The sequence below is a fragment of the Artemia sp. Qi Xiang Cuo genome, chromosome 4 (assembly GCF_049724085.1).
Source record: "Artemia sp. Qi Xiang Cuo chromosome 4, ASM4972408v1, whole genome shotgun sequence".
NCBI classification, from domain to species: domain Eukaryota; kingdom Metazoa; phylum Arthropoda; class Branchiopoda; order Anostraca; family Artemiidae; genus Artemia; species Artemia sp. Qi Xiang Cuo.
This window is the reverse complement of record NC_142797.1, coordinates 18,693,875-18,712,786: the sequence shown is the minus strand read 5'-3', so window position 1 is coordinate 18,712,786 and position 18,912 is coordinate 18,693,875. Positions and strand designations below refer to the sequence as shown.

Sequence of the window (18,912 nt, the reverse complement as noted above, 5' to 3'; positions counted from 1 at the left end):
TAAAATTAAACAGGTTTCGAGAAAGCCATTTAACCAAATAAAAGTAAAATTAATATTCAAATTTTGTTTTAATTATTCATGTACGGTGAGCCAAAATCAAAACCTGCATTAATTCAAAAACGTTCAAAAATTAAATAAAAAAACAAGTTTTTTTTAACTGAAAGTAAGGAACGACGTTAAAACTTAAAACGAACGGAAATTATTCCGTATATGAAATGGGCTGTCACCTCCTCAACGCCCCACTCTTTACGCTAATTTTGACTCTTTCTCACAACTCTACTTTATAAGACAATGTAAAACTTTAGCATAAAGAGCGGGGCGTTGAGGAGGAGACAGCCCCTTTCATAAACGGAATAATTTCTGTTCGTTATAATGTCGCTCCTTACTTTCAGTTAAAAAAACTTGTTGTTTTCATTTAATCTCTAAACGTTTTGAACTAATGCAGGTTTTTAATTTGGATCACCGTACATGAATAATTAAAACGAAATTTGCATATTAATTTACTTTTTTTAAACTAACAATAACCTTATAATAACCTAAGTTTGATTTTTGTCCAGTTGTTTAAGGATGACTCCTGAATTACAAAGGCTGTTTAATTAGAATAATTTCTCTTTAAACTAATAATAATAATAATTTTAACTTTAATAATTTCTAACCTCTTTTAAAAGTTAGAAAGCCATTTAACCAAATAAAAGTACAATTAATATTCAAATTTTGTTTTAATTATTCATGTACGGTGAGCCAAAATCAAAATCTGCATTAATTCAAAAACATTCAAAAATTAAATAAAAAAACCCAGTTTTTTTAACTATTTTTTACTGTTTAACGACGTTAAAACTTAAAACGAACGGAAATTATTCCGTATATGAAAGGGGCTGTCCCCTCCTCAACACCTCGCTCTTTACGCTAAATTTTGACTTTCTCACAACTCTATTTTTTTTAAACAATGACAAATTTTAGCGTAAAGAGTGAGGCGTTGAGGAGGGAACAGCCCCTTTCATATACTGAATAATTTCTGTTCGTTTTAAGTTTTAACGTCGTTAAACAGTAAAAAATAGTTAAAAAAAACTGGTTTTTTTTTATTTATATCTGACATAACATCAGCATATGTAGTATATAGGTAATTATACCATACATCATTTACAAGCGCGTTACATGGTTACATAACTGCATGAACATATACTTCCCCGGATTACCATTGACCATATAGATACCCCTCGCTCCCTTAAACATCTGGAATCAAGAGTGTCAATCAGGGTAGGGGGAAGGTCAACCCCCTAGATTTACAACCCCCCCCCCTCTAGATTTTAAAGAATGCTCTCTGCAACTCCGTGTGCTATAACTAAATGCTGCACTATTATTTGCTCTTCCTTCTTTAAACTCCTGCATGCCCTATTTCGCCACTGCTTTTAACGAGTGGCCCTCTTTTACGTTTTCTGTTATTGCAAAAGCAGCACAGTTTAACGTTAATATTTAAGTGCTGTAATAGCTATTTGAATAAACAAATACGGACTTTCAGCTTTGGTAATTCAAAAGGCAGTATGTTACGCAATAGTTCACACAGAAGTAGGAAAACGCGAAAACATGTCCTTGGTTTTATGGGTTTTTCAACCGTTTTTTAGAAAGCATTCATTTATAAAAAGAAGGTTCCTTGAGCATCTACTGTAAGATAGGATTATCAGCGATTATACAATTTTCGCAAATGATAAAAGAGGAAATGACATATTTAGGAAAAAGTATATTTTCTAAAAAGGAGCTAAAAAGTATGACAGAAAGTGGACTGGACAAATAGGTAGAATTTGCTTTGCGCTGGGGATGGGATGTGAATCGGAGTTTCTCAAAAAATGTCATATATAAGCTTTTGAATTACTGCAACTGGTCTTTGGGCGAGTTTCGGAGGGAAGGCGTTGGGGCGAAGGCGTTCACTAGTACATCAGTGCCAAAACCGATCAGCACAACTAGCGGACTGGTCCCCTCTTTCGTTACCATTACCATAAATAAGGCCGTATCGGGGGTTGGGGTTGGGGGGGGGGGGGTGTTAACAGGTTTGAACACAAATATAGCCCAAATTATATAAGTCAAATGCATCCTGTCACCCGTTACTTGTCTTTGTGGCTATGAAACCGGTTTTCTCAGATCTTACATTTAGATCAAAATTCTTGAGTGTATTCTGAATAATTAACAAGTACCAAATTGTCATGCGTTTTGTAGATTTTGTACCCCCCCCCCCTTCGAGCGAAAATCCTGGATACACCCTTGACTAGTCTTAAAACAATTTTTAGGATTGACAATAAAGTTTTAACTTTACATCAAACAAAAACAATATTTACACTCTTTTAAAAGAAGGATAGGCTACTAATGTCATGTTTTGTGCGTAAACTGTTCTTTGTTCACATTCCTTCTTCCATTTCTTTGTTCACATTCCTTCTTCCATTTCTTTGTTCATATTCCTTAATAATGAAAGTGATGAAGGGGGAAAATAAGAACTAATAGAAATTGAGTATGATATCAGTGGACTGGCAATATTAACATCTTTTAATCGATTGACAAACAATTTAAACTCAATTTTAATTGACTAACATTCTTTTTAATTAATTGTCATCAAACGATTACCATAATTTGTTTAATTGTGTCCTAACACAACAGGAAGAAGCTGAACGAAGCCAGAACAGATTTGAAAGGAATTTTTAATCCAACTTAAAACTTAACTTAAACTTTTTCGCATGCTGAACAATGGTCTGCAATCTCCTGATTTGATGCCTTTGACCGGGAGAGCAATACTTGACTGGGGGCAAATCATCTCACACTTCCTGTGTCCCCCCCCCCCCATGATTTCTCCAGGTACTTATTTAGAGTCGGATCGACTCTGGCTGAGCTTACAGGGTCTCATCATTGACCCTCGTTCCAAACAAAATAACCAGCGACACCAGGACTCGAACCCCTGACCTCTGGATAAGCCCGGAGCGCTAACCACTCGGCTAGGACGGCTCAAATAGGTAGTGGAATATACAAATTCATAATACGAATATCTCTGTTTCAAAGTACTTTAGTACTGGATGGATTTTAAGCTGAGCTCTAACAGCAGTAGAATTTTGCCCCTGTAGCAGAAATTCGTATCGAAGGATAAACGAAAGAAACATTTTAATTTGGGCAAATATACGGTTCGCTTTTGTTTCACACTGAAATTGAATATATTTGCTTTACTGGCCGGATAAATTGTATTTAACAATAAGCTTAAGAAGTGTTAAAAATTTACTATTTCTGTTCACTATCCGATGATTAGGTGTGTACTTTTTAGAGGCTTTTTGGGAAAACCTCGGAGAATTTCACTATCTATCAGACACATCAGTCGGAGTTCAAAAATCGGTGTTATTTTGTCGTACCACTCGACAACATTTACTACCTTCTGCTAGAACTGATCTTTATATTATTCGGGAACTCAAAGTAACAATAGGGCTGCAGAATTTTGACGAATAAGAGGTTAGGCTGACTTCAAGCATACCTCATTCAAGGAAGCAATAGGAAGGAATCACCCTCTCAGCGTTCACAAAAGCTTATGGTCCCTTTGAAATGAAAAGGATAAAGATACATCGATGTTTGCAGCAAAAAAAAAAATCCAATGCTCAAGAACATAAACAGTTATTCCTGATTGTGATTTTGCATCATTCAATGCGACTTGAAAGAAAAAGAAAAACGCGATTAAAACATCAAGTCACAACCCTCTGCCTATTTGAGAGGTTTTCTAAATATCATTGTGCTTTTGTTTTCTACAAAAAAAAATCATAGCCTACAATGACATGAAATAAGACGCACAGGAGCAAACATCAAATCATGAGCCTTTCAATATTTTAGAAATCCCTAAATATTGTTTTGCATATATTTCTCAAGCGTTTTTCGCACTTTATTTTTACAGCCTACAGATATGTTAATTTAAAAAAAGAAACGAGTAAAACATGAAATCATGAACCTGTCATTGTTTGAGAGGTTTCCGGAACATTATATTGCATTTTCTTCCCCAATCATTATTCTTTCTTTATTTCAGCAGCACACAGTGAAGTTGCTAAAAAAAAAAGAAAAAAAGTAACATTCTTTTTAAGGTAAATGATATCTGTTTACACTTGGAGCACAAATCATCGGTCAGAAACAAAATTGGTATTGAAATGCCATCTATGAAGACATAATTTATACAAAAGATGGCGTGGAAATCGAACAAATGTCGCTCATACTTTCATCCCTTGAAGGAACAAAAGCCAAGTTAATGAAATGAGACAAATTCAAATATATCATGAACTGCGAGAGGGCAGTTTAACAAACACTGTTAAAAAACAAAAAAATATTAGGAGTATGTTGGTTTTGTTTTGCTTGGATACGGAGCATAGTCTTGAGCACATTTTATAGTGGATTTAGTCCATTTGAGTTCTAAAATATTGGAAACCGTAATCCAAAAGACGGTAAGTTACGCAACAGGCATTTTGCAGGAAAGCGAGAATACTGAAAAAAATGCTTCTCTATTCTTTACTTTTCTTAATAAGCACTGAATAAATTGGTGCGCTGGATTTAGGATTCTTTGTCCGAGAGGGTGAGGGTTCAAATCCTAGTGCATCCAATTATTTGGATTGGAACGGGTGTCGAAGGTAAGACTCTGTACGTTCAACCAGAATCAACTAAGCTCCAAATGGGTACATAGACAAATCTGGGGAAAGTAAACAGGATGGGTTCGGGAAAGCACAGGATGGTTGGCCCCCAATCCCCGCATAGCACTTCCTAGCTGAATGGCCAAGAAACGGAGATCAGCACCGCCAGTAGGGACTGTATAGTCCAATGCCGTATTCTTTTTTCTTTTACTGAATAAATTGTTAGCTATATATAATATACAATGAACATAATGTTTGGTATCGAAAACTTCAATTTCTAACTTATTTGAACCTACATATTTCTCATAGTAATGTACCAAAATTGCATTTACACAGGATGCTGCGAGCGATAGATACCTTGTTGAAACTAGCCGAAATATTAAAAGAAGGCGGGGGAGGTGGCTGGTCAATTTATCTACTAAATAGTTACTGTTACTATTTGCTACTAAATGAGATTTACAAAAGTCGGGGAAAACACTACACTTGCCCATTCCGATTCAATTTTGCGTATTTAATATTTCATTGTTTCATCTTTTTTTATTAAATTTAATTATTTATCCGCCGACAGGTTATATTTATGCATTATAGGGTAATAGGTAGAGAGGGTTTTTTTTTCAAAATAGCCAAAATTTTGGATCTCTATCTACTTTGTTTAGTTTTTTATGTCTGTTTATTATTTTCTACAGAACAAAATTTACATTAGTCGGCAAAACGTCAATCCTTGCCAATCGACAGCATATAAGATTATACCCTCTGGAAAGCATTTGGGACATCTTCATTCGTCTTTCGAAGAACCCACTTTTCAGAACCACTATCATTACCGTAGCTTCCATTATTCTAATCTAGGTTCGCAGAAATATCTTCCTATTCTTCGAAAACTTTTAACTGTGGAAAAATACCCTGAGCCTTGGCTATTCTTTTTTCTACATTTTCACTGCATCCACCATCTTTAATACTAATACTATCCAGGTAAGTAAAGCTATCCACTTTGATTAATCTTCTTGTTACCCAACAGTACGCCTTCACCTTCATTTATTCCGAGCCTAAGCGGCTTAACGTTAATTTTCAGACCTATTCTTGCACCCTCTATTACTGCACTCGTACATAGCGTTAACGATTTGTATGCACTTTACGTTAACGATTTGTAAACGCCTTTTCATAATCTATACGACTGAGAACTAAAGGAGTCTGATGATTCAGACACTTCTCAATTATTAGTCTAGGAATGAAAACTTGGTAGACATATTCTCTTCCTTCCCTAAAACCACACTGTTTGTCTCTTGACACTTTACAAACATCATTTTTTAATAAGTAATATGATGCTAAAAAAATTATGCTTTCTATAAAAACCTCTATTATTACTACGCCAATTCTAATCACGTTTCTTACAAAGGACTTTAATTAGTTTTCCAACAATCACTGGGTACTTCCCCTTTGGTAGTTGATAAACCAGTGTTTTTATATTCCAGCCACTATCGAGTGAAATTTACAGCAGTTGGCGAAACCACATCAATTACCAATCAAATTTTCGGTAGTTATCATGTCGGTATTCTCAAATTCCCCATATTCCCATACATTCCCCAGCTCTAACTCCCCATACGAACTTTTTTCTTTTTCTTCATTTTTTTTTATCTTGTTCTTGTTTCAGAGTGACCAAACAAACTAGAGGGAAGAGTGCATACGTGATGCCTCTGGAAGCCAGCATGAGCAAGGAAAAATTACAAATTTCTTACCTTTTTCAAAGGGACTTTCAGCGCGAGAAGACGCGTGTCATTAATAACATTTCCATAGCAAGTATAATCCAACCATCTGAAAAGCAAAAAGAAAATAATTAAAAATGTATAACGACTGAAAAAGTAAAATATTAAAAGATGTCAAGTAATGGTGATTCAGAACTAAAGAATAGACTCTGAAGAATTATTATCTTTTAGATACTTCCCACTACCCAAGAATATTTTACGGACATACAAGCGAACAGGCAAATCACTTGCCCCTTCAAAATGAAAGAATAAACTTAGAGAGTATATAAAATACCAGCCAAAAATGGTCTTCTGAAGCATCTAACCCCCCCCCCCTCATGAAACTCCTCTAGTCCCCCTTCCCCAAATTTTCCGGCTGAGCGCAGCTTCATGCAAACTAAAATGGGTGTTGTGCAAAATTTGCTTGAAAAACGTAGATCTACAGTAACCCCTCAAATTAAGCAAGCTCCGTCAATCTGTTTTCTTTTGTTTTGTTCTTAAGATTTTGAGAAATTTGTGTTTTTTGAAAAAAATAAACCATCATGCAAATGAATTCTGGCCACACCAGCATAGTAAAACAATTGGCCCAAAGAATTTCTTTAAAGAACTTCTTAAGGAATTTTCAATTGAGATATCCTTGCTTAAAATAATAACTTCCTTTAGAAATTTAACAAAGCAAGTTGAATAAGGGCCATAGGCAGGATCACCACTCAACCAAAAGTAAATCCATGGCATGCCTCAGAGTAATTGGTAACTAGCGTTGGTTAGAAACTTCTGAAAACGTTTCGCTCGCAATGTTTCACGTTGATCACCAACGTCTGGATAAATTGTGCATACAAAAATTTACCGATATCCGATACTTTTTTCCGATAATGACACAGACCGATATATCGACCGGGCCCTAATCATTATTGTGCTGTTTTCGTAGATTCATAATGTACTATAAATTCATAAGTAGGCTTCTAGGTTCCCAATATATACTGTTCCAAGAGGGGGGGGGGCTACAAAAAACTTTTAGGTCAGGCGAGTGATTAACAAGGATTTTTTTTTTCCTGAAAACAACCAGGTTTGTTTCTCTAACTATTGCAAAATTTGTACTTTTAGATCTTCTAATGAGAGGGCAAATGCTTGGGCTGGCCCGGCTTACTCCGTGGATGTCCATGGATGAGTAAAATATGTAGCCATAAGGATGCGTGAAAAATTATATTAAATGCAAAAAGGAACAAGTCCAGAGGAGGAGATATCATGTCCAACTAGCTGACTGATTGGCCACAATTCCTTTCGGAAAAATCTCTAGCTACGCCTATAATTAGGGCATTTACTTTCTTCAAAACATTACATAGTAACATTCATTTTCTGCAAAGAGTACTACAAATATACATAATAAGATAGTAAAGTGGAACCAAACAATAGCCGGCAAAGCATAAAAAAAAACTACCTCCCATCTTTTCTGAGATGGTAGGGTATTGAAGAGCTTCACTCTTAAGTGCTCAACTGACCAGGGGCAGATCCAGAATTTTTTAGGGGGGGGGGCAAAATAGGTTGATCCGATAAACTTGCGTTAGGAGCAAGTTTAATTAACGCAAATTTGAATTAATTAAGTAAATTACACTAATTTAGACTACGCTAGGGGACGCGCGCCCCCTCGCCACCCTGGATACGCCACTGCAACTGATATGATATCAAACTTGATACAATACTAGAGAAAATTCAACCAAGCTGAAAATATCAGTAAATCATGGTGTTTCACAAACTTTTATAGTCAAAATAGCCATCTAGAAATAAGTATAATCAAATTTTGTAATTGAAGTTTGGAAATACTGAAAAACAAAGTAAATAAATTAATGTATTTTAGGGAAATGATTCCACTTGGGATGGTTAAATTCTGAATGAAACTTGTTATCTCATATTTTTGCATTTTTTGCAGTCACCAGGCCATCTCTACATTGCTAGTGATTTTTTACAATTTTTTTTAGTTCAAATCTAGATATTCCCCCTTCCAGGCAGCAATTGTTCTGGCAAATGAAAAAATGTGAACCAAATGAATAAAACATTACTTTTGAGACATCATTTGTTTTTAATTTTCAATATCTTTTTTTTAATAAATAATAAAGTCAAACTTAAAACAAAGAGCAACAAACACAAACAAGAGTAAGGCTAACGCCCTCCTCAGAGATATCCATTTCCCTGTATAAAATATTATACTCAGTGAAAGTGTCCCATTGAAATAAAGGACGTGAAAGGAAAGTTCACCTTCATGAACAGGAAACGGTTGCAAATAACCAAAACTAGGCACATTAAAAGTCAAAATTATTACACAATGATAAAATTATGCTAAAAATTTATAGAGATACAAAACGCCCAGACAAATTATTCAAGCTAATTTACGAAAATAATTAAACTTCTTTAATTATTTAATTATTATGATTAAATTATACTACTACTAACAACTCACCGCAGCACCAATCCGCCTGAGATCAACACAGTTACACACGCTCCTTATCCCTCCAAATCTCTTCAAAGCCTCCCTTTTCAAAACCTCCCTAGAAGTTCCCATTTCCTTTAAATCTTTCTTCGTGACGTCCTCCCACTCCAAATTGGGACGACCTGCTTTCCGGTGAGCCCTAAGTGGTTGGCGAAAAGAACAATCTTCGGCAATCTGTCATCCTTCATCCGCACAACATGCCCTAACCACCTCAACCTTTCTTTCATTATAGACCTAGAAAGCGGTATTGAACCACATTTTCGTATAGCCTATTGTTTGAAATACGGTCAGTCAGCCGGGTACCCAGAACAATCCTTAAGCAATTTCTCTGGAAAACATCTAGCAAATCTTCATTCGCTTTTCGGAGCGCCCATGCTTCTGAGCCATATTTGACCACTGTCATCACTGTAGCTTCTAATATTCTTATCTTGGTTTGTAGACTTATCTTCATATTCTTCCAGACTTTTTTTAACTGTGAAAAAACACCCTGAGCCTTGGCTATTCTATTTTTAACATCTTCACTGCTCCCACCATCTTTGCTAATAAAACTACCAAGGTAAGTGCAGCTGCCCACCTGATCAATCTTTTCATTACCCAACGTCACCTTTTCATGTTCAATTATTCCTAGCCTTAGTGACTTAGTCTACCTAACATTAATTTTCAAACCAATACTAGCACCCTGAACTCGCAAAACCTCTAAAACTTCATTCATTTTGCCCACACTTTCATCTAGGATGCTTAAATCATCAGCATAATCCAAGGCCAGGAGAGTTTTTCCTCCCCATCTGATTCCGTGGTCTCCCATTGCATTTCCTGTGCTCCTTAAAACAAATACCATCAAAATAATCCATATAAAGGGGGATAGAACACAACACTCTTAACTCCTGATTTAATACAAAACCAGCTGCTAACCTCATTTCCTAAACCGCAGCAGTGTTACTCTCGTACATAGCACTAATTACTTTAATCTATTTGTCTGGTATACCATACAAGGATAAAACCTTTACTAAAGCTCTTCTATCAACAAAGTCGAACGCTTGCTCATAATCTATAAAACTGAGAAGCAAAGGTGTTTGAAAACTCAGGCACTTCTCAATTATTAACCGAAGAGTGAAAATTTGGTCAACACATCCTCTACCTTATCTAAAACCGCACTGCTCTTCTCTTAAAACTTTGTCTACGGCATCTCTCAGTCTAAAAAGTATCATATTACTAAGCGATTTGCTACCTACAGAGACCAGACTAATGCCTCAATAATTACCACACTCACTTTTATCACCTTTCTTATAAAGTGGCTTAATTAAGGTTTTCCTAAAATCATTAAGTACTTCCCGTTTTTCGAAAATAATCTTCAGAATCTTTAGTAACTTATTTCTAAACTTATAACAACCAAATTTAAGAAACTTGATTACTATAAAATCATCATTGAGAACTTTATTATTTTTTAGCAATTTTAGTATTGTTGATAATTCCTCCTCACAAAACAAATTTTCATTCACGTACAAAGCATCACAAACTTTTTCATTTTCCTCTATATTTGTTCCTGCAACTCTATCTCGGTTAAGCAAGTTTTCAAAATGTTCGGCCCATCTCGCTTTAGTTTTTTCCTTATCGCTAATTGCGACCCCACTCCTATCTTTAACTGGGACAAGTCCGGATTGACTACTACCTCTCAATTTGTTAACGTGCCAGTACAATATTTTACTATTATGCCGTCTAGCTGCATCTTCTAAATCCTCGGCAATTTTATCCATGGCCTCCACTTCACACCTCCTTAGTTCATATTTCAATGCTTTCTTTCTTTACATTTTTTTTGTTTTCATGCGATCTATCACTCAGATAATTCTTGTACAAGTCCTTTCTATTAAACATAAAGCTTTTTCACTAATATTCTTAGCTGCAGTTCTAGTTGTCTTCCCTAAGAAACATTCCGCAACTTCACAAATTATTTTTCTCAAATTATTCCGACCATCTTCCACATTATCAAATTTTAAACTCCCAAGAATGGTGTTTATCTCATCCTGGAAAGTTTCTCTCAAATTCTCATCCTGGAGTCTACAAACATCATAACTTACCGGGAGGTATTTACCCTTCCAATATTTCAGCTTTAAATTAAACCTTTACACTACTAGATGGTGATTTTTACTTTTAACATCAATAATAGCACTCCTATACACCCTAGTATCTTGTATTGATCCTGCCAGTCTTCGGTTTACTATAACATAATCAATAAGGTTTGCTGTCTTACAATAACGTGAATACCATGTTAGCTTATGAGCCATTTTATGACCAAACAACGTATTGGTTATTACTATATTGTTATAGCTACAAAATTGCATAAGTCTGTATCCATTATTGTTTTCTTTTCCTACACCAAATTTACCTAAGCTGGGATACCATCTATCCTTATTTCTACGAACCTGGGCGTTAAAATCTCCCAGTAATAACATCATATTTCTACCTGGGACCTTGTCTATTTGCTCCTGCAACTGTAAGTAAAATTCATCTGAGTCACTAGTATCTCCAACAGTTGGTTCTACAGGGGCTACTACTATGACTGTTACCCTGCACTTTCGAGTCATAAAATGAGCAATTAGTATTCTATTATACACCTTCCCAGCCTAAACAAGACTTAGCAGCTTTTTTATTCATCATGAACCCTACTCCCTGTCTAAGGACCCCATCCTTCCTGCCAGAATAAGCAAATTTTATATCACCTAATGTCATACTTCCTACCCCTGGGGTATGAAATTCCGGAACATCCAATAAATACAGTTAAAATTGCCTTAATTTATCAGTCAAAATTTCAATACGATAATCATTTTTTAACGTCGTAACATTCCAAGTTCCAATTTTCATGTTCTTTAAATCATTGAAATTATTTTCGCCTCAAGAAAAGCAATGATCACGGATACCAGTGCAGGACGGGGATCACATATCTTCTCAAGTCTACACCGAAGTGCTTAAACCGGCTTAGAACTGGACAGCAAAAAGTCTGGGACCTCCAGTATGGGTGGAGGCTTTGTGTTATCCTGGACCCATCTTGGTCCAAACTGGGTTTTCAGCATTTGGCAGTACTTTACTATCTGCAAGATTTAAAATTCTACACAGACAATCACAGGACTATTACCTCTAACTCATTACATACTTGTGAATACAAATATTATGTTACTATGGAGAGGCAGCCAATAATATATAAATTAGCTAGGAAGAGGTTTTTCAGCCCAAAGACGCACATCAAAACATACAAATCCCAGAAGAATTGTCCATTAGTCAGAATCTCGTGCGAATGCTGTGTCGTTTACCAGGCTATAATTTCCTTGAGGGGCGCCACTCCTCCAGTGGGACTAGAGTTGACCGCAAGATTCCCAGTCGTGCTAGGACCCAGACCGGATCGAGGCACCCCTGGACAGAAGCCGTTGTCCATATATCTGGATCTTACGCCCTACCACAGTTGCCCTCTTCTAGAGGATCCTCCCGCGATGGTGTTCTGCATCACCATGCAATTTAACCCATTGCTGGGAGAAGGTTTGCAACTCATGGAACTTGTGGACAAACCAGTGGGCCCTTTTGAGTGTACACTTGAGGGGCCTTCCTCCTCCTCCACCTGCATTTATAACCCCGGGCGAGGGTGCCCCAGATTCTATTATGGACCCCCAGGGACAAGGTCCCCCCTTGGTCCGTGCCTCCTATGGAGGTACCCTACATATCTGTAGAGCGTTCCCCTATCGCCACCTGGGGACACGCTGAATATTAAATTATATATATATATAATTATATATACATAAATTATATATATATATATTTATATATATTTATTATATAATTAACAAATATATACTTCTTTGCCTTAAAATGTAACTAAGTGTAACAAAGTATCTCAAGGTTTTGGAAGGAGGCATTATGCAAAAGCTCACTGCCCTTAGTTTTTATGCAAAAAGCACATTATGCAAAAGCACACATCCTTAGTAGGCAGGTACACCACCACCAAGCTGCAAAATCCCTTCAGTCCAGAATTCAGTTAGACAGAATGTGAATTTCATTGCAAATTTTAATTTTGAAAATAGAAACATGAAAAAAACACTATAAGTGCCTTTACTTCCAAATGCATTAAAAAAGGAGAAAACATTTTTGCTTCTCAATATAAAAAATGAAAATGTTAAAAGACTAAACATGAAAACATGGTATGATCATCCTGGAAAGGTTTTTCTTGCATTCTTAAAATTATCCTTTGAATTTTTTCAAAAACTCATTAAATTGGCAAATAAAAGTTTTAAAGAAAATTTTTCTGTAGGATTCAATCTTTCTAGTCTTTGGCAAACCTTGTAATTAATTTTTGTTCATCATACTTAAAAATTGTTTGTAATATCTTATATCTTCAAATGACCAACTGTGTATGTATTTATGTATTAATCAATTTATGTATTGTTTAGAGCCTTATTTTTGGGGAAAAAATTCCTGTGAGTGATGCCATATTTATATACATTTAAAGAGTATGAATTAGATAACTTTCCCCCAGCAGTGGTTATATTGTTTTTAGTACCTATAATCAAGGAGTCCCGAGGGGGGGGGGGCGGGGAGAGGCACGCCACCCCTCCAACGGTTTTGGAATTCGGAAAAATATTCGCCGAAGGCGAAAATTTTGGATGAAATTTTGCAGAAAATTCGGCATAAATCAGGTAGCGATTCGGTAAAATTTACGAAGATTGCCCCCCCCCCAATGAAATGAGTCTCGGGACGCCCCTGCCTATGATGCCTGCAAAATTAGACAAGATGACGAACTGCTCAGAACAGCTAAAGAAAAAGGCATAAAACAAGAAACAGAAACAAATCACATAAATGAAAATTTTGCACAACAAAATTTGCGGTTAGTTGCAAATTATAGTGTGACTTAAAACTAGAGACTAACACAATAATTATGCTATTGTCAATTTAGATATTTCAGAAAATTACAATTAAATAAGGAATGTGTTATTTTAGCATCTTCAAACGATAAGCAGGAAGGAGGAATGGAATTCATGACAGAATTTCTTAATTTAATTTTTCTTAGTTACTTGAAACTAAAGAATAAAATGATGATTATACCAATGCATACTTTAGATAATTCAGAGGGCAAAAGCACTGGAACATTCCAAAGTCAGAGATAATGATGCACAAACAAGATTTGTGGCTTGAAGACAAGTGACAACCAGTATCACAACAAATATGTTCAATTGTAAATGAAATTCGCAGCTGGAAGAGAAGCAACAATGAGAATCACAACAGGTCCCAGAATAAAACAAATCCTATAAAACCAAAGATTCTTTGATGCATTAAGAGGAAGGAGGAATTGAATCCATGCCAAAATTCCTTGACTCAACTGGAATTGCCTATTTGACGCCCAATGACCTAAAACTATAGAACAACAAATATATAACTGTATTTATTTGTGTATATATAAGTTTTTCTTGAAAACAATTTTGAATGAACCCAAACAGAAGCAAAAGGTATGAAAAAATGTCTGATGTAATAATGCATGACAATGAAGTGCAAACAAGATTTGCAGCTAGAAGACATGCAACAACAAGCATCACTGCAAATCATAAATAAAAATACTGGAAAACAAAATATGAAGATAGTAGAAAAGCAACAGGGATGATCACATCAAATCGTAAATAAATTTACAGTTACAAGAGACGCAAGTGAGAATCACAATGAGTCCAAGAATAAAAAAAAAACTACAAAATGGATGATTCTTTGATACATTAACAGGAAACAGGAATTGAATTCTCCCCGAAATTTTTAAGATTATGATAATAAATGATTAGAGAATTCAATCAACAAAACCAAAATACAATCAATTTCAGGTTCCTTTGGCCCACAGACTTAAGGAAAGAAGTTTCAAGCCAAGTGAAGAAATAGTTTGGCTAATTTGTGGATGGCTTGTTCTCCCAATCTAATTTTTTTGGCGTGTCAAGACCCCCTTTATTAAGGGATCTGCTAATACAATTTTCAAACAAATTGACAGCATATTTTTTTTGAATATTCTGACTTGAAAAAGGATAATATTTTAGTTGAGGAGCTTTTGTCTATCTTAGAAGTTGGCATTGAGGAAGAAGAACTAAACTCTCAAGAATATATCCAGAGCCTCAATAATCTCCTTGGAAGTTTTTTTTAAGTACCTCTTTCCACCTCCAAAGAAAATTGGCATTTGATAACCTTTTATAATCTTTATTTTATAAAAGTGAGAAATAGATGCACTGCTCAAATGAGGCACAAGCAAAGTATTTTGGGCCTCAATCCTCTGCTCAGTCCTGATTTATAATGTTTTAAAGATTTGGGAGATAATATCTTGGATTTAGAGTTTATTTGGCTTAAAATCCTTTTGAAATGAGAGAAATTGCATTTTCAAAATTAAAGCTAATGAAAAAAGGACTGAAAACCCAAAATTAAGGTAAAAGTTTTTTGTCAAAATTTAAATAGGTATAGACCTGCCACCTAAGCAATCTTCTAAGCCCTCAAAACAGGATAAGATACCGAGCAGTCAGACAGCTAATTACTTCTTCAACAGTTAAATCATTGTAAAATCTCTACCACTTAGAATATGGATTGCTACCCTATTGGAATGGTCAAAAGTTTTTTATTAAGTATGCAATCAGCTTAAATAATTTAATTGTATACAACACTAAAAACTTTGAATACGGTACACTGATAGTCAACAGTAGAGCCTAATCATGGACACACACATTAAGTTTGGGTCTAAATTTGGGAAATGCGGCCCAATCTTGGACATGGGATCTTAACATACAACATAGTTAAGAAACTTTGGTAGAAACAACCAAAGAAAGCAGCAATTATATCAAGATTTCTCAGCTCTTATAGCAAACGTTGACCAACTACCAAACAAAATTAATGAACTGAACATCTTTGATATATGCAAATGATTATGATGTAATACTTCTCACTGAGGTCTGTCCCAGGGATTCAAGAAACAAGCTTCTAAATTCACATGTCAGTTTCAAGGCTCTCATACAGTATCCAACTTGTCATCCAATTATTGCTTCTGGGAAAAACTGGCACTGGTCAAAACATCTTACACCGTCACCCCAATTAGCTACTCTACTGGATGCCCGTATACTGAAACCATTTTCTTCAATATTTCAGTTACTGAAAATAAAAGCCACTCTCCTGTCAGAATTGGCTGTGCGTACAGAAGTCCATCTGCACCATCACCAGAGGAAACAGATAGGATACTAACATAGCTCATCTGCAAGATTATAGACACTTACCATGGGGACCTACTAATTGCAGGTGACTTCAACCTGCCTAACATAACCTGGAAAGACCAGTTTCCCTATGTCTCTTCTGGTCCTACAAGCCCAATAATTGACATTGTTCATGATACTCTTCTCCACCAAATCGTCAACCAGCCAACACGTTTTAGGGATGGTCAGCAACCAAGCCTTCTCAACTTAATATTTCTCCAGAGACCAGAAGCTCTTTTATCTACTTCATACATACCCCCATTTGGGAAGAGTGACCATGTTGCCATACATAGCAGAACAACATTCCTCAGAACAACAAGTTGCTACATCAAGAAGACCTGCATTAATTATGAGAAGATTCAAATGGATCTTGGCAGTGTTACATGGGATGACGTCTTATCTGGCTCTCTAGAACAGCAATGGCAACACTTCAAGGAATTACTAATAAATAAAGCAAGTTATTGCACTTTCAAGTAAACTTGTCCCAAAACCAAAAACACTCCCAGGAATGACAAGAGAGATTAAGAGGAAAATCAACCATAAAAGCAGATATTGGAAGAAATGTAAACAGCACCAACCACCTGATTACAGAGAGAAGTATTGCAATAGCCAGAACAAACTTGAAAACCTGACACAGGCCTTGCATATGAACTTTGAGTCTAAATTTGCTGATCAAGCCAAGACAAACCCAAAAAATTTTTGGCAGTACGTCTCTAGCCAAGACCACAATAGACAATGTATTAAAAAACTGATAACCGAGCAAGATGGAGAAGTTACATAGAATAATAAACTTGTTAATTTACTGAACCAGCAATGTGTCTCAGTTTTCACAACTGAGCCTGATGGTCCTTTACCTTCCCCACCAAACTACAATATAAAAGCCCCAATGGAAAGTACCACAGTATCATCTGCATATGTCCTTAAACTAACAAAAGTTGAATGCTAACAAGTCACCAAGACGTGATAATATACATCCCAGGCTACTAAAATAAATTGCACAAGTGATTACAGATCCCCTGACAAGAATCCTCCAGACATCACTTACCACTAGAGAGCTCCCAGCAGACTGGAAAGTAGCCAACATAACTCTGGTATTCAAAAAAAAAGGTGGCTGCACTAAGTCTGAGAATTATCAACCTACCAGCATGACCTCAGGTGTAGTTAAGATGCTTGAATGTATAGTTAATGATTCATTGCTTGAAAATTTACCCACAAACAAGATCTTGTCACCCAAGCTGCATGGATTCCAGTCAGAAAAATCAATCACAATAAACTTGTTGGAATCATACAAAATAATTACAATCCCGATTGACCAAGGACATCCAGTTGACCTACTGCTCCTAGAATTTGCTAAGACCTTTGACAAAGTGCCTCATAGTCGACTGTACTCAAAATTATCTGCTTGGTGTACTACAGGGAACTGTATTAGGCCCAAACGTTTTCCTGATGTATATAAATGATATTTCAAACTATGTGAATAACAATAAACGTTTGTTTGTTGATGATGCCAAACATTTTGGAATTGCTAACCCATATAAAATCCAAAATGATCTAGACAGCCTACAGAATTGGACTCAAGACTGGCTTCTCCAATTCAATACAAGCAAATGCTGTATTTTTCACGTTTAACCTAATAAACCAATGGATAAATATCAAATATAAGTCCAATCACTAATTCGAAGGACCATCTAGTGAAAAAAGAAGAAGAAAAGGACCTTGATGTGATCATTGATGAGGGGTTGAAGTTTCATAGCCATGTCTAGCATGTTGTCTCCCAAGCAAACTATACCCATAGTCTATTTAAAAAGGACCATCAGTAGCCAAGAGGCAATAATATTCATAAAAATTTTAAAGGCTCTTGTTAGGCTCCATCTTGATTTTGGCAAGTACCAGGCTGGTCCTTCTTACCAGTAAGATGTTAGGCTCATTGAAAATGTCCAAAGGCAAGCAATGAAGTGCATGAAAAGCCTAAAATTAGCTTCATATGAGGAACAGCTCAAGCTACCTACCCTTGTCTATAGATTCGTGTGTAGTGATACAATGTTGACTTATAAACTCCAAAAAGAAGACTCCACCATCTTCAAGGGCAACCACAGTACCAGCCATCATCTCACAAGAGGACATTCAAAGAAGCTACCAAAATTAAGCTTCAGATCAAGAATCTGTCAAGTTTATTTCTCAAGAAGAGTAATAAACCACTGGAATGAGTTGAAGGACTCTACTGTCAGCGCTCCTTCCATCCAGTCTTTCAAACACCAACTTGAGAAGGAGTTGAAGAAGAAGCAGTAGAGGTTCAACTGGGAGTCATTAACTCAAGAGCCCTACAGGTCCGGAGGACCTTAAAGCTCTCAAATGGATTAAGGTGATAGAACCTAAATCATTGACAGAATCTATTATGGATAGATTTTATTCTGAATCAATTGCTGCGAAGCCGAATAATTATATTTAAATAGGTTAGGATGTAAGGGTAACTTTTGTTTAAATTCAAATATTAAAAAAGAGTTTTCTTAGATTGTAGACAACCAATCTTAAGTGGCCTAGTCCCAATTGATAGCCAGCTCTGGTACTACTACTAACAGTTCACAGCAGCACCAGGCCACCTGAGGCCAACACAACTGTGCATGCTCCTTCTCTATCCTAATCTATTTAAAGCTTTCCTCTTTAACCTCCTAAGAAGTTCTGTTTTACTTCCCTCTTATAACTGCTTCCTACACTATTTGGGGTCAACCTGTTTTTTTTTCCCTAGATGGATGGCTAAAAAGGATGATCTTTGGCAATCTGTCATCCTTCATCAACAAATATGTCCTAAC

The 18,912-nt window shown here is 36.0% G+C and overlaps 1 protein-coding gene across 1 annotated transcript in view; it reads right to left on the bottom strand.

Moving 5' to 3' along the window:
- Positions 1-18,912, bottom strand: part of LOC148952853 (RNA/RNP complex-1-interacting phosphatase-like) — a 173,588-nt gene that overhangs the window by 130,131 nt on the left and 24,545 nt on the right. The window contains exon 2 of the mRNA XM_089087797.1: positions 6,368-6,443. Within this exon, the coding sequence (XP_088943923.1) occupies positions 6,368-6,443 (76 nt within the window). The remainder of the gene's footprint in view (positions 1-6,367; positions 6,444-18,912) is intronic.